This window comes from Sapajus apella, unplaced genomic scaffold (assembly GCF_009761245.1).
Source record: "Sapajus apella isolate SASKATOON/1434 unplaced genomic scaffold, GSC_monkey_1.0 scaffold87, whole genome shotgun sequence".
Lineage (NCBI taxonomy): Eukaryota > Metazoa > Chordata > Mammalia > Primates > Cebidae > Sapajus > Sapajus apella.
This window is the reverse complement of record NW_022437027.1, coordinates 6,233,999-6,257,079: the sequence shown is the minus strand read 5'-3', so window position 1 is coordinate 6,257,079 and position 23,081 is coordinate 6,233,999. Positions and strand designations below refer to the sequence as shown.

At 35.0% G+C, this 23,081-nt stretch overlaps 1 protein-coding gene across 5 annotated transcripts in view; it reads right to left on the bottom strand.

The window, feature by feature from the left end:
- Positions 1-23,081, bottom strand: part of TBCK (TBC1 domain containing kinase) — a 272,708-nt gene that overhangs the window by 116,176 nt on the left and 133,451 nt on the right. For all 5 annotated transcript variants that reach the window (XM_032254843.1, XM_032254842.1, XM_032254844.1 and 2 more), the window contains one exon: positions 13,127-13,302. In XM_032254843.1, the coding sequence (XP_032110734.1) occupies positions 13,127-13,302 (176 nt within the window). The remainder of the gene's footprint in view (positions 1-13,126; positions 13,303-23,081) is intronic.

Sequence of the window (23,081 nt, the reverse complement as noted above, 5' to 3'; positions counted from 1 at the left end):
CTGGTGAATTCTACCAAACATCTAAAGAACACAAGTCTTTCTGAAACTCTTCTAAGAAGCTGGAGGGTAGAATACTTCCTAACTCATTGTACAAGGCCAACATTACCCTGGTTCCAAAGCCATACAAAGACACTACAAAAAGGGAACAGTAAAGACCAATGTCCTTTATAAATATTGAAACAATAATCTTCAGCAAAATAGTAGCAAACTCAATTCAAATGTATATTAAAATCATATACCATGACCAACTGGTATTTATTTGTAGACTGCAAGGATATTTTATCAGGAAAATCAATCCATATGATATGTTACATTAACAGAATGGAGAGAAAAAAAAAAAAAAAACCCAACCACATGATCATCTAAATTGATGCCAAAAAAATGACAAAATCAAACACCCTTTCATGATAAAAACACTCCATAACTAGGAATAGAAGGAAACTTTCTCAACACAGTAAAAGTCATATATGAAAAACTCACAGAAAACATGCTCAATGGTGAAAGGCTGAGAGCTTTTCTTTGACACAATGAGTAAAAAAGCATGCCTGCTTTTGGCATGTATTTTCAACATAGTACTGGAAGTCCTAGCTGGAGTAATTAGGTAAGAAAAAGAAATAAAAGCCATCCATTGAAAAGTAAGAAGCAAATTATGTTTGCAGATGATATAATCCTATATGTAAAAAATACCCTAAAGATTACACAAAACATGTTAGAACTAATAATGGAATTCAGCAAAGTAGCAGGATATAGAGAAAACAGACAAAAACCAGTATTACTTCTATATGCTAACAATTAACAATCAGAAAAGGAATTCACGAAACACTTTGATTTACAATAGCATCAAAAAGAATAAAATACTTAGGAAATAACAAAGAAGGTGAAAGACTTGTACAATGAAAGCAACAAAAGAATGCTGAAATAAATTTAAAAAGGCATGAAATGAAACAAATGAAAACACAAGCCATTCATAAATTAAATGTGTTTCATAAATGAAAACACAAGCCATGTTTGTGGATTGAAAGATAGAATATTGTTAAGCTATCATTACTACTCAAAGCCATCTACAGAGTCAACACATCCTTATCAAAACACCAATGACATTTTTAGCAGAAATAGAAAAACCTATCCCAAAATTCATATGGAATCTCAAGAGACCCAAAATAGACAAAACAATACTGAAAAAGAACACAGCTAGAAGACTCAGACTTCCTGGTTTCAAAACTTATTTCAAAACGCTAGTAATCAAAACAATATGATACTGGCATAATGGCAGACAGACATATAGACCAACAGAATACAGTATAGAAATAAACTCTCATATATATGGTCAAATAAGTTTTGAGAAGTGTGGCTACGACCAATCAGTAGGGTAAAGGACAGCCTTTTCAGTAGATGTTTCTGGAAAAATTGTATATCCACATGCAAAAGAATGAAGTTGAACTCTCACCTAATAACATATACAAAAATTAAATCAAAATGAATCAAAGACTTATATGTATAACCAGAAACTGTAAGACTTTTCTAAGCAAAGGGCAAAAGCTTCATGATACTGGAGTTGGCACTTGATTTCTTGGAGATGACACCAAAGCCATAAGTAACAGAGAATAAAATAGTCAAATTGAACTTTGTGAAATAAAACATTTTGTGCATCAAAAGACACTCAACAGAGTAAAATGGCAACCTACAAAATGAAAGAAAATATTTGCAAATCATATATTTAGTATGACAATAATATTGAGAATATATAGAGAACCCCTAAAACTCAACAACAAAAATCAAATCAAAAGCCTTGAATAGGACATTTCTCTAAAGAAGATATAGAAATAGCCAAGAAGTACATGAAAAAATGCTCAGTATCACTAATCATTGGGGAAATACAAATTAAAACTACAATGAGATTCCGCTTCACACCTATTAGGATAGCTACTATAAAAAAAAATAAAAATTCAAAACAGAAAAGTGTTGGCAAGTTTAGGAAGAAACTGAAACCACCCCTTGTACACTGCTGGTAAAAATTTAAACTGATACAGCTGCTATAGAAAACACTATGGCAGTTCCTCAAAAAACTAAACATAGATAACATATGATCCAGAAATTCCACTTTTGGGTATTTGCCAAAAAGTACTGAAACCAGAATCTTTAAGAGATATTTATATACTCATGTTCATAGGGGCATCACTTACAATCACTAAAATGTGGGATCAACCCAAATGTCTACTGATGAATGAATGAATAAGCAGAATGTGGTATACATACACAATGGATATTATTTAGCCTTAAGATGAAAGAAAATTCTAACCAAAGCTATACAATTCCACCTTTATGAGGTACTTAGAGTACTCAAAATCATAGAGACAGAATTTTGGTTGTGGAGAGGAGGGGAGAATACAGAATTACCATGGGATGGAAACAGAACTGCAGTTTTACAAGATGAAAAGAGTTATGGAGATAGATGGTGTTGATGGTTCCACATTACAAATGTATTTAATACCACTGAACTGTACACTTAAAATGGTTAAGGTGGTAAATTTTATGTTATGTATATTTTTATCACAATAAAAATTAGAAAAGATCACTACAAATATACATAAATGCATATATATTTAAGTTAAAAGGGTTTGTACATATTCAGAGACCTGTATAAATTACATTGGAGCAACCAGTATTGGAATTCATTGAGAATAAGCTAAAAACACAAAGGCTCAGGGCTTATCTTTTAAACAAGAGGGGCCTCGTTTTTTTTGTTTTTGTTTTTGTTTTTTTTTTTTTAGCTTTCCTGGAGAGGCTAATATACACCAATATTTGCAAACCACTGTTTTATAAATGATTGAGGGGAGAGACCAAAGAGTGAGAGGGCAGAAAGAAAGAAATAAAAGGAAATAGGAGAAAGTGTCTGACCCAATCTGATAATTGTAATATGTTGTAAACTGAGGAGACATTATTCAATCAGCTACCTTTACTTGAAGTATGCAAATAATAATAGGTATTATTATCATGATAACATTTCTGTACCAAGGAATGGTTTGCAGCTTGTTAACCAGAATTAGGTATGTATGTTCATATATATATATAGACATACATATATATACAATCCCTCTATATATAATGATTATACATACAGAGAGACATAAAAACAATTTCAAGACATATTGCTAAGTTAAAAAAGCGAGAAGAGAAGTTTGGGTTGGAGTTAATAACCGGAGGCCATGGTAACTGTATGATGCAAACATGAAACATGAAACAACACAAATGCTATGATCTCACTTATTTAAAAGTTAGATTACATGTTTCCAGGCTGGCCACTCCCAAGTCTCATGTCCTCACATTTTAAACTACAATCATGTGTTTTCTACAGTCCCCTAAAGCCTTATTTCAGGATTAACTCAAAAGTCCACACTCCAGTCTCATCTGAGACAAGCCATGTCCCTTCTGCCTATTAGACTGTAAAATCAAAAGCAAGTTAGTTCCTTCCTAGATGCAATGGGGTACAGGTCTTAAAAAATATATATGCATTCCAAATGGGAGAAATTGGCCAAAACAAAGGGGCTACAGACCTCATGTAAGTCTGAAATTCAGCTGGGTAGCCAAATCTTAAAGCCCTTTAATGATCTCCTTTGACTCCACGTCTCACACCCAAGTTACACTGATACAAGACATGGGCACCCACAGCCTTTGGCAGTTCTACCCCTGTGGCTTTGCATAATATAGCCCTGCTCTCCACTGCTTTCATGGGATGGTGCTGAGTGTCTGCAGCTTTTCCAGATGCACAGTGCAAGCTGTTGTGAATCTACTATTCTGGGGTCTGGAGGAGGGTGGCACTCCACTCACTGCTCCACTAGGCAGTGCCCCAGTGGGGACTCTGTGTGGGAGTTCTGACTCCACATTTCCCTTCTGTACTGCCCTAGCAGAGGTTCTCCATTAGGGCTCCGTCCCTGTTGCAAACTTCTGCCTAGATATCCAGGAATTTCCACACATCCTCTGAAATCTAGGTGGAGGTTCCCAAACCTTGATTCTTGCCTTCTATGAACTGGTAGGCCAAACACCATGTGAGAGTCACAAAGGCTTAGGGTTTGTACCCTCTGAAACAAGGGTCTGAACTGTACTTTGGCCTCTTTTAGCCACAGCTGAAGCTGAAGCCACTGGTACACGAGGGACCATGTCCTAACACTGCACAGAATAGCAGGAGCCTGGACTCAGGACAGGAAACCATTTTTCTGTCCTAGGCCTCCAGTCCTATGATGGGAGGGCTGCTGTGAAGGTCTCTGAAATGCCTTGGTGACATTTCCCCCATTGTTTTACTTATTAATATTTGGCTCCTCATTACTTATGCAAATGTCTGCAACTGGCATGAATTTCTCCCCAGAAAATGGGTTTTTCTTTTCTTTACATCATCAGGCTACAAATTTTCCAAACTTTTATGCTCTGCTTCCTCTTGTACACTTTGCTGCTTGGAAATATCTTCTGCTAGATATCCTAAATCATCTCTCTCAAGTTCAAAGTTTCACATATCTCTAAGGCAGGGGCAAAATGCTACCAGTTTCTTTCCTAAAGCATAGCAAGCGTGACCTTTATTTCATTTCCCAAAAAGTTCCTCATTTCTATCTGAGATCTTAGCCTAGACTCCATTGTCCATATCACTATCAGCATTTTGGTCAAAGCCATTCAACAAGTCTTTAGGAAGTTCCAAACTTTCCCACATCTTCCTGTCTTCTGAAGCCTCCAAGTCTCTAGGAAGCTCCAAATTTTCCACATTTTCATGTCTTCTTCTGAGTCCTCCAAACTGTTGCAACCTTTGCCTATTACGCAGTTCCAAAATTGCTTCCAGATTTTTGGTGTCCTTATAGCAATTCTACTTTATATCCTTATAGCACCCAACTTTACCAGTACCAATTTAATATGTTAGTATGTTCTCATGCTGCTAATAAAGATATACCCTAAAGTGGGTAAATTATAAAGGAAAGAGGATTAATTGACTCACAGTTCAGCATGGCTGGGCAGGCTTCAGGAAACTTACGATCATGGTAGAAGAGGAAGAAAACATGTCCTTTACACGGTGGCAGGAAGGACAATAACAGCCAAGCAGAGGGGGAAGTCCATTAGAAAACCATCAGATATCATGAGTACTCACTCACTATTACAATAATAGCATGGGAGAAACTGCCCCTATTATTCAATTACTCCACCTGGTTCTGCCCTTGACACATGGGAATTATTACAATTCAAGATCAGACATTGGGTGGGAGCACAGCCAAACCATATCCATCTCTGTCTAGGAATTTGTTTGCCTTTCTCCTCTACACTTGGAATACAGAAAGAAAATTCATTATTTAATAAAGTAAACCAAGTTCTTTTGATATTCTATCCCCAAATCCAATTATCCCTTATTTTCTTATGTTGGATTATTATTATTATTATGATTTGCTTATTTTTTGGGCCAGTGGTAGAATAAGATTATCCATTACTATGGAAAAACAAATTTCAAAAGATATTATTTTCTATAAAATGTCTTGTGCTTAACTTCTAGAGGGCCGATGCATTTTATCTTTATATGTAGCTGCCAGGGTTTCTAATCTCAATCTTTCACTAAATTTGTACCTATCATAATAGCTCCAAAATTGCTTATAGAACATTAGATAATGGCATTAGAATGGAACCAGTAAAGAGAATAGATGCAAAGCTAACCTTTTTGTTTTCAATGCATCTATTGCTCTAAATAATTTCAGCAGTGTTAAGTTCTCCTTTAGGTTCACATTTTACTCTCAATATGTTAGCAAAAAAAGGATACATGATTGTACTTTTCCTTGTACTCACTGTAAAAAGATTTCACCTAATTTAATAGTAGATATGTAGATGTTAGCATGAGTATATATTAATGTATTTTCTAGAGAAATAGAGAAAAATTTAAATATGTTTGAAAAGCCAAGTGTACAGTAGGATAATATATATATTAACACATACATTTCAATAAATAAGAGTGAAAGCACATTTATAGTGCTGATAAAACATCAATTTATCAGTTAACTTGCATTAAATAATGTTTTTGAGTCTCACATTTAAAATGGGGATCAAACATCTCAGAGATTTGTTTAGGGGCAGATAAAGTAATGTACCTAAGTACCTGAAAATCATAAAGCACTGTGGTATTAGTTTTGAGCTTGCAAAATCTAAAAAGTAGTGTTTTTATTATTGAGATGAGACTTTGTAGACTGGCATTTATATTTGAATTTTGGAAACTATTTGAACCAAAAGTATAAAAATGTGCTTTAAATAAGATTTTATTTACAGTAAACTCATTTTTAATCTATACTAAAAGCATACCTTATAAACTGAAGGTAATGCAATAAATGCTATCATGTTTATGGTAACAAGCAGTTAGCCTTATATTTATTTAATAAAATCTTGGGTTAGTATATGTATTCACAATGTGGTATTAAAAAGGACTTACTAATAATTCTAATTCACATATTGCATGAAAGTTATACCAGTCATAAATTAATGTGATTAAAATTTAACAAAGAAATAGATTTTAGAAATCAAAGAACTTTTTTTCCAAAATACATTCCATTCAAAAACATTCATTTCATTCTATTAATCAAAATTACATATCTTTACTTATTATTTTCTTCAGTTAATAAGCTTTAGTTAGAATTCTCAAGCAGTTTTAGCTATTTAAGAGAAAACTGATGGGAAAGACCTTGGCATTAGATGAAATATTTATTTTAACAATCTTTAGTTTAGGGATGAAAATCGTATTAAGGCTAAGAAGTAAAGGTCAAAATGAAATTTTAAACTGAAATTACTGAGGTAAAACTGCTAAAAGATTCCTTCTTTGAAAGCTAGCCTCCCTAATCCTTGCTCTCTTCAGTGTTTTTATAGTGACTTTTAAATGTAAAGTGATAGTAATGAGCTAACATTGCTGAGGAAAAATAGAATACCAGAACATCATGTACTTTGTACAGATTATTTAGATATAGAAGACTGTCATAAAGTTCTTAGGCAGTTTGCAAAGTAAAAAACTTTAACTCTTAATTACTAAGCATGTAATAATGATTTTTTACGCTTTTGGATTGCTTATTATGTACTAGACACTGATTTAGAAGCTTCATGTATGTAATTCTTAAAATAACCCTGCCAGGGTGGTATTATTTTAAGTATGCTCACATTTACAAATAGGGAACTAGATAGGTTATGTGAATTATCCAAGATTATACAATGAAAAAAGAACACAGTTGAAATCTGAAACCAAGTCCATCTAACAGCAAAGCTCATGCATTTTCTATTATAAAAGTCTGCTTCAGGGAATAAATACAATAGCTGCATGTAGAAATGAAAGTAAAATAGATTTTTCTTCTAATAGCTGCTTTTACACTTCCATTCTACTAGTAATAGAGTACAATTTCCTTCAATTTACAAAAACCATTTAAAAAATCTGTTTTCTACCAAGACATAAGGATATATAATATGAACCTAAATTCTGATTATCCTGACTTTAATGAATATTCCTTTTAGAGCATGCATACATTATTTTTGTATCTGCTTTCTATTATACTAACACTTATATTTGAACCTTCAAGTAAACAATATTAGGATGGAAAATGTAGACAATATTTCAGATAAAAAAGAACAAAAATTTAAAATATTTTGTGTAAAGGATTCTATAAACATAAAAAATTAAATAGGTACTTTTAGAAAAAATTTTGAGAAAATAAGCATGTTAACTAAATATAAATACTTTTCAAACAATATGAACTCATAGAAGTGGTTTTTCAGACAAATTTCTTCAATGTATATAAAGGAGATAATTCCTTTTATAGAAAATGATTAAATATCAGACAAAAGGAGAAATAAATAAAATTTTAAAAATAATTTCAAGTTTTATTTTAGATTTAGGAGTACATATGCAGGTTTGTCACAAGGGTATATTGTGTGATGTTGATGTTTAGTGTTACTCCTGTCAGCCAGGTAGTGAGCACAGTGCCCAATAGGCAATTGAATCTTAAGACCAAAGCCTGACAAGGACAAAAAGGAAAAGAAAATTATAGATTTATCTAACCTTTGAATATAGGTTCATAATTTTTTTTTTTTTTAAAACTAGCAAATCAAATATAGTCAGTATTTCTTTTTGGTAGTGACCAAGCAGACTTTATCTCAGGAATGCAATGACCATTAAATATAAGAAAATGTAACAATGTAATACATCATCACAATAAAAGATGAAACAATCCCAAAATAATACAAAATAAGCTTTTGATAAAATTTAACATTCATGATAAACACTCAGAAATATAAAAAATGTGGGACAATAATTGTCTCAATAAAGAGTATAAAAAACATCAAACTTAATGGTGAAATTAGAAGCATTTTCATTAAGTTCAGAACAAGTAAGTCTACCTACTCTTAAACTAGAGGTTCTGTCCAAAGCAATGGACAATAAACAATTGAAAACATCATAACTGTAAAGAAAATGATACTTATTCATATATATAGGTGTGTGTGTATGTGTGTGTGTGTTATATGTGTATATATACAACACACACATATATAACACACATTATATACACATATATAACACACACAGTTGATTGTATTAGCTACAAACTATTAGAATGAAAATCAATACCAATATACTTAGAGATTAAACAAAACATTTTTAAATAACACATAAGTCAAAATATCAACTAAATGGAAATGAAAATACAACATCAAAATTTGTGGAATGTAGCAAAAACAGTGCTCAGAGGAAAATGTATAGCTTTGAATGTATGTATTAGATATGAGGGACGATCTAAAATAAATGATCTAAGCTTCCACCTTAGAAAACTAGAAAAAGACCAGCAAATTTAATTTGAGTTAAGTAGAAAAAAAAAAAAAAATCAGAGCAGAAATCAATAAAATTGAAAACAGTGAATCAAAGTAAAAGAGATCAATGACACCAAAAGCTGGTTGCTTGTAAAGATACATAAAATCAATAAACCTTTAACCAGCTAAGAAAAAAAGAGAGATGATTCAAATTAATACTAGCAAAAATGAAATAGGAGACATCAGTATAGGCACCATAAACAATAAAAGGATAACAAAGAAATACTGTGAACCACTCTATGCCCATAAATTTGATAGCGTGGATAAAATGGCTTGAAAGACACAATATGACAAAACTTACATGAGAAGAATTAGACAATCTGAATATGCCTACATCTATTAACAAAATTATATCAATAATTAAGAACATTCCCAAACAGAAAGTATCAGACCCAGATGAATTCACTGGTGAATTCTATCAAAGACTGAAGGAAGAAATTATGCCAACTATTTACAATCTCTTTGAGATGACAGAAGCAAAAGGAATACATCCTGCCTTATCTTATGAGGCCAGCATTACCCTAAATACTAAATCTAGACAAAGATATCACAAGAAAACAGTGTCTCTCATGAACACAGATACCAAAATCTGCAACAAAATATCAAAATTGAATCTAACACTGTATAAAACAAATTATATGCCATGAACAAGTGGAATTTATCCCATGCACGCAAGGCTGTTTTAACATATGAAAATTAAACAATGTAATTCATTGTACCAACAAGCTAAAGAAGAAAATTCACATGAGCACACAAATAGATACAAGAAATGCATTCAACAAAATCCAACACACATTCATTATTAAAATCTCTCAGCAAATTGGGAATAGAAGAGAACTTACTCAACTTGTAAAGAACATCTACAAGAACCTACAGCTCACACGATACTTACTGATGAGACCCTAGAAGTGTTCCTGCTAAGACCAGGAACAAGGCAAGCATGTACTCCCACCATTGCTTTTTAACATTATATTAAATGTTGTATCTAATGCAGTAACACAAAGAAAATAAGAGGTGTATGAATTAGCAAGGAAAATATAAAATTGTCCATTTTTTGAATAACATGATCATACATGTAGAAAATCTGAAGAAACTGAGCAAAAAACTGGGACTAACTATAGCAAGGTTGCAGGACACAAAGTTAATATAAAAAAGTCAAAAGTTTTCCTGTATACTTGCAACGTACAAATGGAATTTGAAATTAAAAATATAATACCATCTACATCAGCATTCCTCAAAATCCAACACTTAGTTTATAATTCTTACTCTCTCTATATATATATAGAGTAAGAATTATAAACTAAGTATTTGATTTTATATATATATATATATATATATATATATATATATATCTATAAGATCTAAGAGAGAAAAACTATAAAAACATGATGAAAGAAATCCAACAACTAAATACATGAAAAAACATTCAGTTTCATGGATAGGAGACCCAATAAAGGTTGAATATCCCTAGCCCCAAAATCCATAATCTAAAATGTTTCAAAACTGGAGACATTCTGAGTATCCATCAACATGATGGTCCAAGAAAATGCTCCTTGGAACATTCTGGATTTTGTATTTTTGGATTAGAAATGCTCAATCAGTAAGTATAATGCAAATATCCCAAAATCAGAACAAATTAAAAATCCGAAGCACTTTTGGTCCCAAGCATCTTAGAAAAGAGATAATCAACCTTTATTACCAAGAGTTCTTACCAAATTGATATGTAGATCCAATGCAATCCTAAGCAAAATAGCAGCAAGTTATTTTGTGGATATCAGCAAACTAATTTTAAAGTTTTTATGGAAACAAAGACTCAGAATACCAACACAGTATTAAAAATGAACAAAGTTGGAGGACGGACACTTCTCAGCTTCAAGACAAACTATAAATCAAAACAGCATATCATTGGCAAAAGAACAGACAAATAGATCAATGAAAAAGAATAGAGAGCTCGAAAGTGACCCACATAAACACAACCAACTAATTTGTGAAAAAAACAAAGGCAATAAAACAGAGAAGTCGTTTTTTTAACAAATGTTTTTTGGCTATAAAGCGGATACAATTCAGTATTTGAAACAAAGAAACTATTAAATAAGTTTGTATTTAGAATCACTGAATTTCAAAGTTTCAAGCTATCCTACAGGTCATCCTGAACAGTTGACCCCAACTTTTTTGGCACCAGGGACTGTTTTTGTGGAAGACAATTTTTCCATGGACCCAGGGTGTGGTGAATGATTTTGGTATGATTCAAGCATATTACGTTTACTGTGCACTTTATTTCTATTATTATTATATTGTCATATATAATGAAATAATTATATGACTCATCATAATGTAGAATCAGTGGGAACCCTGAGCTTGTTTTCCTGCTACTTGACGATAGCTTCTGGGGGTGATGGGAGACAGTGACAGATCATCAGGCATTAGATTCTCATAAGGAACATGCAACCTAGATCCCTCACATGTGCAGTTTACAAGAGGATTTGTTCTCCTATGAGAATGTAATGCTGCTGCTAATCTGACAGGAGGTGGTGCTCAGGTGGTAAAGCGAATAATGGAGAGTGGCCATAAATACATATAAAGCTTTGCTGGCTTGCCTGCCACTCACTGTCTGCTGTGTGGTCTGGTTCCTATGCCTGGTATTGATCTGTGTCCTGGGGGTTGGGGATCTCTGATCTGGAACAACATTTGCTGACACGAGTTCTCTCACCAAAATTCATTACATGGTAATATCTTCAGCTGAATACTTCTAGTGTTTTCTTCTGGGCAGGCAAAAGAAAACTACTACTTTTGGAAAACTATAATACAAATATTTATTTATACGTGAGGGTTCTTATTCTTTTACCTCTCAGGATATTTTAGAAATGTCTTATAATCTTTCACATATATATTCATTTAGCTGTTTCCCTCTCTATCATCTACGTATCTGGAGGCAGAGATTATAATTGTTGAAAATGCTTTGTATTCAATCATAAGCAGTATCATGTTTATAAGTGACCTTAATATAATTTGATTGTGATGGAAATATGTGAAAAAAATGAACGTACTCATATATCTGAAGACATAAATAAAATCATAGAAAGTGCCATATCTGAAAAACAATACATACATATTAACTGAAATTCAATTTCATGGAAATAATTATGATGCTATGATAATATTAGAACATTTGAAACATATGACTTATTATAACTGAAAACTTTGTTGACCATATTTATAAATTGTGTTTAATAAGAATGACAATGTTGAAACACCTACATGGCATGGCATATTTTTTTTTTTTTTTTGATATGGAGTTTTGTTCTTGTTACCCAGGCTGGAGTGCAATGGCGTGATCTTGGCTCACCGCAATCTCTGCCTCCTGGGTTCAGGCAATTCTCCTGCCTCAACCTCCTGAGTAGCTGGGATTACAGGCATGCGCCACCATGCCCAGCTAATGTTTTGTATTTTTAGTAGAGACAGGTTTCACCATGTTGACCAGGATGGTCTTGATCTCTTGGCCTCGTGATCCACCCGCCTCGGCCTCCCAAAGTGCTGGGATTACAGGCTTGAGCCAGCACGCCGAGCGCATCATTTTAAAAATGCTGTTTCTTCTGTCAACCAACAATAAGTTCCTGCTCTACTAACAACTTTTTCTACTTTTTAAATTCTTTCTTTGCTTCTCTAATCTTTCACTATATAACCAATTGATATATAAACAGATATTATAATTGTTTACAAAAAAAACCAAAACTTGCTACCTGGAGGAATATGTCAAAACAATCTTCCTAACTCCATAACCAAATAGATATAAGAGTTTTCTGGAATATTTCCATGAATCCAATCATTTGTTAGAAAATAGCAACATTAGGTCAGGAGCAGGGGCTCATGCCTGTAATCCCAGAAATTTGGGAGGCCGAGGCGGGCAGATCACCTGAGGTTGGGAGTTCGAGACAAACCTGACCAATATGGAGAAATCCTGTCTCTACTAAAAATACAAAATTAGCGTGGTGGTGCATGTCTGTAATACCGGCTACTCACAAGGCTGAGACATGAGAATTACTTGAACCCCTGAGGTGGAGGTGGTAGAGAGCAAAGATCCTGCCATTGCACTCTAGCCTGGGCAACAAGAGCGAAATTCCATCTCAGAAAAAAAAAAAAAAAAAAGGAAATAGTGACATTAAAAGGACATAAATGACATCATTAAGAGCAATAATGATATTAGGGTATATTAATATTAACATCCATCTCCTTTTAGAGTTTGTAAATGAAATCTGCAAATACATACCAGATCTGTCTTTGGAGAATCTGGACACTCAGAAGAGAAATAAGGAGCTGAACTTCTGACTCCAATGCTGTCAGAAGTTGGCTTTGGAGGCTGAGCATGCTGTCTGTAAGTAGCACTTTTAGGAGTCCAACAAAACAGGTTGATTGATTCTCTTACACAGCGTTCAATGTCAATTTCTAGATAGAAATGTTTTAAAAAAGGAAATGTATAGAATTTAGATTGCTTTTATAATGTAATGCTTTTATAATATAAATATTATTATTTTATATTAACCACCATCTCTCCTAAATGAATATATCTAAATATGGCTAAGATAATAAGTTATTAGAAAAAAAGCAAAAAAAATTGTAGATATTAATTAGCATTTCTATGACTGGATCAATGGGGATATTTAGTATAATCTGCTTATATATATTTGTAAGTGTATCTACTTGTGTTTTCATGTGTGCCTTTGACTTGGAATTATCTACATATATATATATGTGTATATATATATAGTTGTAGATTTCAGAGTATCATTATTTAAATGCCAGAGAATATAATACATCTCCTTATTTAAATATCTGCCAATTTATGTTGATAATGTTTCTACTTTTCCAATGTAAAATGAAAGTTAGTGGGGAGAATAGAATTTGGGAATAGGTAGACAAAAGATTCAGCAGTTGACTATTGATTCAGCATGAATTCTAGTAAAGGGAACTGAAAGTTTTACTGCCATTAAAGAAAATATAAAATAATTAGGAAAAAATCTTTCAGAATCTCAATTCAGCATTTCTCAATTCTTTGTTTTTTTCCTTTTTTGAGACAGAGTATCATTCTGTCTTCCAAGCGGAAGGCAGTGGTGCAATCGCGGCTCACTGCAACCTTGGCCTCCAAGGTTCAAGCGATTCTTCTTGTGCCTCAGCCTCCCTAGTAGCCGGGATTACAGGCCTGTGCCACAACGTGCAGCTAATTTCTTGTATTTTGTAGAGATGGGTTTTTGCCTATGTTGCCCAGGGTGTTCTTGAATTCCTGAGCTCAGGCAATCTGCCTGCCTCAGCCTTCCAAAGTTCTAGGATTATAGGCATCAGCCACTGCACCCAACCAGCATTTCTCAATTCTTTAATAACTTCTTGAGTTAAATGAAGAAAGATTTTAAAGTTTCATCAAATAAGGTTTAAACGCACTTGATTAAAAGATAAAAGAGAAACACTTTTTCATATTAGATTTCCTTTTGTTTCTCATGTTTGAAATTTAAGCACCTTTAATGCAGAGGTAATGTACATAGAAAAGTTACTACAACTCTGTATTGTTTGTTTTTGATAAGACTGTATCTCTTTAGGAGGCCAACATTCCTTATGAGAAGTTAGCCATTCCTCTACAGCGAAACTGAAGAGATCACAGAAAGACAGGAGAAATTCAAGAAGTTGACTGTGATGAAGGAGTTTAGCATTGACTAGTTTTTCTATATCCCTAAAAGTAGCAAACGGCATATATTCTCATTTCCTCTATAAAAGTCCAAGTGTCAGCTCAGGCAGGCAATGGAGAAAAATATATTACATGTCACAAAGTGTTAAGTTCTTTTTTCCTCCCCCTCTTTTTGAAATGAAGGACTTTTAAGAGGGAAAGGAAATAGGCATTAAGTAAATTCTGTGGATGGTGCATGAGTAATCATTTAGAGTTATCTGCTCTGGTAAGGTAGAGAAATTTGGAAGAGGGGACAGGAAGGTAACACAGCATTTATTATATGACTGGTATTATAAACTTTCACTTAATCCATTTGGTTCTTACAATGATTATTGAAGACAAGTATTGTAATTCTTCTTTCCACCCTCTACATCTGCTAAAGATAAAGAAACTAAGACATAAGAAACTGATTTGTTAAATGTGTTACTATGGGTAGAAGTCTGAAGTTACTATAAGATTATAAGGTATCTTTTGTTATTTCCTAACGAACTTAGATTTGGAATATGATCAGACAGTCTGGTAAGACCAGTTACGTAATTATTCCTTAGTGATGTTTGCCAAATTCACAGCTCATTACTTCCATGGCTACAAAAAAAGGTTAGATTTCATCACCTCATATACTATTCCTAATATAAAAACTATAAAACAGAGTGAAACAAGCTTTGCGATATGGGCCTATTTATTTGGGCAATGGAAAATATAGTGGTCTATAACAATATCAACTTGATATTCCACAAAGAAAATACAAACACAAACTAGAAAAAAAAATCAAAGTTTAAGACAGGTTCCTCTAGTCTGCTTAAGAAGGAAGAGATAGCACTATTAGTTTTAGAAAACTTTGAATTCAAATAGTTAAGATAAAAACTTGGCAGCTAATGAGAGAAAATAACCATCCAAAGTCTGTCTACTTAACACAGGCTAATCTCCAAAGGAAAGAGTTTCAGTCCATAGGTATTGCACTTGCAGGGCCCAAATCAATTTTACACATCTGTCACCAGCAAAAGGCTGAAGTCGAGTCGTGATCCAGAACAAAGGTTGTGTAGTGCAGTCCTTAAATCATTGGCAATGGAAAAGTCATTTGTATCTGCTTCCAAGCCAACCCACCAACACCATACAAGGTTTACAGTGAATCTTGATGATGTACCGGCATCGATCCCAATTCTACCCTGATTGTCAGTTCTGACAGATATCTCATTTTCCATTCACTTGACTCATGTCACCTCTCATATCAAAATCCTTCCAAAGCACATTATCATAATCAAAATAAAATGCAAAAGTACTTTGTAAACTGTACATTAAAATGCACAAATATTCCTACAAAGTAATCTCTCATCACATGGCACTACTGTTTAACCTTGCATTGTAATTATTAGATAGTGCATTGTGAATAAAACATAGGTATGGTTTCCCAGGTTTGAATTAAAGCTCCATGAGGTATTTTACAACTCTGGGTAAAACGACTTCTCTAAATCTATTAATTTCTTCATTGGCACCCATTAGTATTATATCTTTCAGAAATACTATTGTCAATATGATAAAACACAATCATTTGGGCAAGGACAGATGGAAAAGACAGCTTTCCTGAGCCCTCTCTTCTCTCATTTCAATGGCTATGAATTGCTTCTGAGATTTATCGAATAGCTATTGTCCTTCTCTTTACCATTATCTACTTCTCTTCAGCTCCCCCCTATATTTGATTCCTAGCTTTTTGGGTAAGACATTGTTTACCACTCTTTATTATTTATTTCTCATTCTGATGAAATACATTATGCAGCAGCTACAAAGAAACAGTACACAGGAGGTAAATTATTTTAAAACCTTCAAAGAATATCATTAATCTGTCCTTGAATGACAATTTGACCAAGTATAGCATGCTAGGGTTGAATTTTTTCCTTCAGAGTTATTAATGTTATAGCCCCAATGTCTTCTGCTGAGAAGTCTGATAAAATTCTGATTTAAGATTATTTGTAAATGGCTTTCTGTTTCTCTGTTAACTTTTAAGATCCCTGTATTATGAAATTTCATGGTGATATACTTAAGCATATACTTCATTGTCCTGGGCATTTGGTGGACCCCTGAGTAATCCTTCGGTTACAGAAAAAGTAAGTTTTTGATGTACACGATAATTTCAGTTTCTTTTAAAATCTATTCTATAATGAAGAATCTTGAACTTCCTGAATTTAATTTCTAATAATTTTGTATTTTTGTTTTTACTTTCCATGTGTATTTTTGTTCCATACTCTGTGACACTTCCTAAATTGTATCATCTTACATTTTCATTACAAACCTCATTGCATTCCTATATCAATTTCAATTTCCAGGCCATGCACGGTGGCTCACGCCTGTAATACCAGCAGTTTTGGAGGCCGAGGCAGGTGAATCACTTGAGGCCAGGAGTTTGAGAGAAGCCTGGCCAACAGGGTGAAACCTTGTCTCTACTAAACAAAAATACAAAAATTAGCTGAGTGTGGTAGAGTGAGCCTGTAATCCCAACTACTCGGAAGAAGACTAAAAAAAAAAATTCAATTTCCAGATTTTCAATGAAAAATATTCTTTGTTGTTATTGGTTTTTCAGTTACATTTTCCCATAGTTATCTTTCTGAATATATTCTTGTTTTCAGTTTGTACTGTTCTATGTCTTAATTGGAAGCTTTCCTTACAGACTTTGTGATCTGTGATTCTATATATTTACAAGAACAGCACCAAAAATCCGATTGGAAGTTGTTTTTATGTGGGCAGGGCTTAGTGACGGGTAGATTCACTACAGGGTAATTTGGGGATATAGTTATTTTGTTAGAAGGCTCCTAAGTAAGAAATTTCTCCTTCTGGTAACGTTGAATTTCTCCAGATAATTCTCTGATCTTCTAAGCTCATCCCTGCCAGCCTTCTGAGATATGACCATGGGAGGGGCCTGTATAACTATATACAGGCCCTGCTCTCCGCTATGCCTGCTGACTTTGAGTCTCAAGACTCTGTGACTCTATTACTTCAAAGAATACCTCTCTATATTTACCATTAAAATTGTCATTTTTATAAAATATGACAAAGTAAAAATATTTCCATCCGAACAATGAAGAACGGATTTGGGGGAGCACCAAGATGGCTGAGAGGAGGCAACAATAGAATGCAGCTCCCAGTGCATGAGACGCAGAGGGCTAGAGGACTTCACGATTGCAAGCAAGGTTTCAGTGGGACTGGTAGGATTCTGAAAATAGCCCAGGAAGGAGATGAAGCAGTGGGAGAGCCACTGAGGGAGGGCAAACCGAGACAGGTGGAGGCATGTCCCCACCTGGAATATGCAGCCAGCTTGGAGGGTCAGGGACTTCACCTTCTTGGTACTCCAATTTGGATCCTGGGCTTACCTCACCCCTCCTGCAACCCATGTTCCAAAGAGCTACGCCAGACTGAGGGGCGCTGTGGGTTGTCCATGTAAATCTGAGCGATGGCTCCTGCCTGCTGCTGCAAGTTGTTGGCATGAACCGGGGCAGAAGTTTGGACTAATCCCAGTGGGATGGAACAACCAGTCCCATAGAAAGAGGCAGAGTTGAAAGCAGGGAAACAGGCCATAAGGTCTGGCAGGCCTCACCCCCTAAAAACTCAAATAGAAGCTTGCTCACTAGAGAGCTTGGCAGCAAATACACCAGTTTGACCCCAATGGAGCTCAGGAAAGGAGAGCCACCACTGGGAAGGCGGGGCTAATCTGACCTGCAAACAAACTCCAGGGGAAGACCACCCACGTAGCAACATGACAGACTCCAAGGCCACACAGAAGTGCCTCTACAGGCCAAAAAAGATATAGCTACAACTGCAACATAAAGGACCTCCACTCAGAGATTCCTCCCCAAATCACCAAATTCAAAGATCAAAGGGAGATAAATCCATGAAGATGAGAAGCAACCAGTGCAAAAAGGATGGAACCATCAAAGACCAGAACACCTCTTCCCCTCCCAGGGATCACAACTCCTCACCATCAAGGCAACAAAATAAGACAGAAAATGAGTTTGACTAACTGACAGAAGCAGGCTTCAGAAGGTGGGTAATAAACTTCTCTGAGTTAAAAGACCATGTTCTAACCCAATGCAAAGGAACTAAGAACCTTGAAAAAAGGTTAGACAAAATGCTAACTAGAATAACCAGCTTAGAGAAGAACATAAATGACTTGATGGAGCCGAAAAACACAGCACGAGAACTTCGCGAGGCATACACAAGTTTAAACAGCTGAATTGATCAAGCAGAAGAAAGAATATCAGAAATAGAAGATCAAATCAATGAAATAAAACCAGAAGGCAAGATTAGAGAAAAAAGAGTGAAAAGAAATGAACAAAGCCTCTAAGAACTATGAGATTATGTGAAAAGACCTAATCTACACTTGATTGGTGTATCTGAATGGGACGGGGAGAATGAATCCAAGTTGGAAAAACCTCTTCAGGATATGATGCAGGAGAACTTCCCCAACCTAACATGGCAGGCCAACATTCAAATCCAGGAAATACAGAAAACACCACAAAGATATTCCTCAAAGAGAGCAATCCCAAGGCACATAATTGTCAGATTCACCAGGTTTGAAATGAAGGAAAAAATCCTAAGGGTAGCCAGAAAGAAAGGTTGAATCACCCACAAAGGAAAGACCATTAGACTCACAGTGGATCTCTAGGCAGAAACCCTAGAAGCTAGAAGTGAGTGGGAGGGCCAATATTAAACAACCTTAAAGAAAAGAACTTTCAACCCAGAATTTCATTTCCAGCCAAACTAAGCTTCATAAGTGAAGGAGAAATAAAACCCATTACGGACAAGCAATCACTGAGAGATTTCATCATTATAGGACTTGCCTTACAAGAGCTCCTGAAGGAAGCACTAAACATGGAAAGGAACAGCCAGTACCAGCCACTGAAACAATGTACCAAATACTAAAGAACAACGACCCAATGAAGAAACCGCATCAACTAACTGGCAAAACAACCAACTAGTAACAAAATGGCAGAATCAAATTCAAACATAACAATATTAACATTGAATGTAAATGGCCTAAATGCCCCAATCAAAAGACACAGACTGGCAAGTGAAGACCCATTGGTGTGCCGTATTCAGGAGACCCATCTCACATGCAAAGACACACACAGACTCAAAATAAAGGGATGGAAGAAGATTTACCAAGCAAATGGAGAGAAAAAAAAAAAAAGCAAGGGTAGCAGTCTTAGTCTTTGATAAAATGAACTTTAAACCAACAAAGATCAAAAGGGACAAAGAAGGGCATTACATAATGGTAAAAAAGTCAATCCAAAAAGAGAGCTAACTATCCTAAATATATATGCACCCAATTCAGGAGGACCCAGATACATAAAGCAAGATCTTAATGACCTACAAAGAGACTTAGACTCCCACACAATAATAGTGGGAGACTTTAACATTCCACTGACAATATTAGGCAGATCAACAAGACAGAAAATCAACAAGGATATCTAGGACTCGAACGCAGATCTGGACCAAGCGGACCTAATAGACATTTACAGAACTCTCCACCCCAAATCCACAGACTATACATTATTCTCAGCACCACAACATACTCTGAAATTGACCACATAATTGGAAGTAAATCACTCCTCAGCAAATGCAGAAGAACAGAAATAATAACAAATGGTCTCTCAGACCACAGCGCAATCAAATTAGAACTCAGGATTAAGAAAAGCATTCAAAACTGCAGTCACATGGAAACTAAACAACTTGCTCCTGAATGATGAATGGATAAACAATGAAATGAAGGCAGAAATAAAAATGTTTTTCGAAACTAACGAGAACAAAGACACAACGTACCAGAATCTATGGGACGCATTTAAAGCAGTGTCTACAGGGAAATTTATAGCAATAAATGCTCACATGAGAAACAAGGAAAGATCTAAAATTGACACCCTATCATCAAAATTGAAAGAGCTAGAAGAGCAAGATCAAAAAAACTCAAAAGCTAGCAGAAGACAAGACATAACTAAGATCAGAGCAGAACTGAAGGAGACGGAGACACAAAAAAACCCTTCAAAAAATCAGTAAATCTAGGAGCTGGTTTTTTGAAAAGATCAACAAAATAGACCGCTAGCTACACTAATAAAAAAAGAAAGAGAGAATAATTGAATAGCTGTAATAAAAAACGATAAAGGGGAGATCACCACTGATTCCTCAGAAGTACAAACTACCATCAGAGATTACTACGAACAGCTCCATGCACATAAATCAGTAAATCTGGAAGAAATGGGTAAATTCCAGGACACCTGCAGACTCCCAAGACTAAGCCAGGAAGAAGGTGAAACCCTGAATGGACCAATAATAAGGTCTGAAGTCTAGGCAGCAATTAAGCCTACCAACCAAAAAAAAGTTCAGGTCCAGATGGGTTCACAGCTGAATTCTACCAGACATACAGAGAAGAGCTGGTACCATTACTTCTGAAACGATTCCAAATAATCCAAAAGGAGGGAATCCTTCCCAAATCATTTTATGAGACCAACATCATCCTGATACCAAAACCAGGCAGAGACATAACTAAAAAAGAAAACTAAAGGCCACTATCCATGATGAACATCGACACAAAAATCTTCAATAAAATACTGGCAAACCAAATCCAAAAGCACATCAAAAAGCTTATCCACCACTATCAAGTAGGCTTCATCCCAGGGATGCAAGGCTGGTTCAACATATGCAAATCTATAAACATAATCCACCACATAAACAGAACCAAAGACAAAAACCACATGATTATCTCAATAGATGCAGAGAAGGCCTTTGACAAAATTCAACAGCTCTGTATGCTAAAAACTCTCAATAAACTAGGTATCGATGGAATTTATCTCAAAATAATAAAAGCTATTTATGACAAACCCACAGCCAATATCATACCGAATGGGCAAAAACTGGAAGCATTTCCTTTAAAAACTGGCACTAGACAAGCATGCCCTCTCTCACCATTCCTATTCAATATAGTATTGGAATTTCTAGCCAGAGCAATGAGGCAAGAAAAAGAAATAAAGAGCATTCAATTAGGAAAAGAAGAAGTCAAATTGTCCCTATTTGCAGAAGACATGATTGTATATTACAAGACCCCATCATCTTAGCCCCAAACCTTCTCAAGCTGATAAGCAACTTTGGCAAAGTCTCGGGATACAAAATCAATGTGCAGAAATCACAAGCATTCCTATACACCAACAACAGAAAAATAGAGAGCTAAATCATGAGCGAACTCCCATTTACAATTGCTGCAAAGAGGAAAAAAAAAAACCTAGGAATACATCCAACAAAGGACTAAAAATAATTATTTAAGGAGAACTACAAACCACTGCCCAAGGAAATAAGAGAGGAGATAAACTGATGGAAAAACATTCCATGCTCATGGTTAGGAAGACTCAATATTGTGAAAATGGCCATACTGCCCCAAGTAATGTATGCATTCAATGTCATCCCCATCAAGCTTCTGACCTTCTCCACAGAACTAGAAAAACCACTTTAAACTTCATATGGAACCCAAAGAGAGCCCGCATAGCCAAGACAATCCTAAGCAAAAAGAACAAAGCCAGAGACATCATGCTACCTGACTTAAAACTATACTACAAGGCTACAGTAATCAAAACAGCATGGTACTGGTACAAAAACAGAGATATAGACCAATGGAACAGAACAGATGCCTCAGAAACAACACCACACATCTACAACCATCTGATCTTTGACAAACCTGACAAAAATAAGCAATGAGGAAAGGATTTCCTGTTTAATGGTTCTGGGAAAAATGCCTAGCCATATGCAGGAAGCTGAAACTGGACCCTTTCCTTATACCTTATACAAAAATTTACTCCAGATGGATTAAATATTTAAACATAAAAACTAACACCATAAAAGCCCAAGAAGAAACCCTAGGCAATACCATTCAGGACATAGGCATAGGCAAGGACTTCATGACTAAAACACCAAAAGCAATAGCAACAAAAGCCAAAATAGATAAATGGGATCCAATTAAACCTAAGAGCTTCTGCAAAGCAAAATAAACTATCATTAGAGTGAACTGGCAACTAACAGAATGGGAAAAATGTTTGCAATCTATACATCTGACAAAGGGCTAATATCCAGAATCCACAAAGAACTAAAGCAGATTTACAAGAAAAATGCAAACAAACCCATTCAAAAGTGGGCAAAGGATATGAACAGATACCTTTCAAAAGAAGACATATATGCAGCCAACAAACATATGAAGAAATGCTCATCATCACTGGTCATTAGACAAATGCAAATCAAAACCACATTGAGATACCATCTCACACCAGTTAGAATGGCGATCATTAAAAAATCTGGAGACAACAGATGCTGGAGAGGATGTGGAGAAATAGTAACACTTTTACACTGTTGGTGGGAGCGTAAATTAGTTCAACCATTGTGGAAGACAGTGTGGTGATTCCTCAAGGACCTAGAAATAGAAATTCCATTTGACCCAGTAATCCCATTACTGGGTATATACCCACAGGATTATAAATAGTTC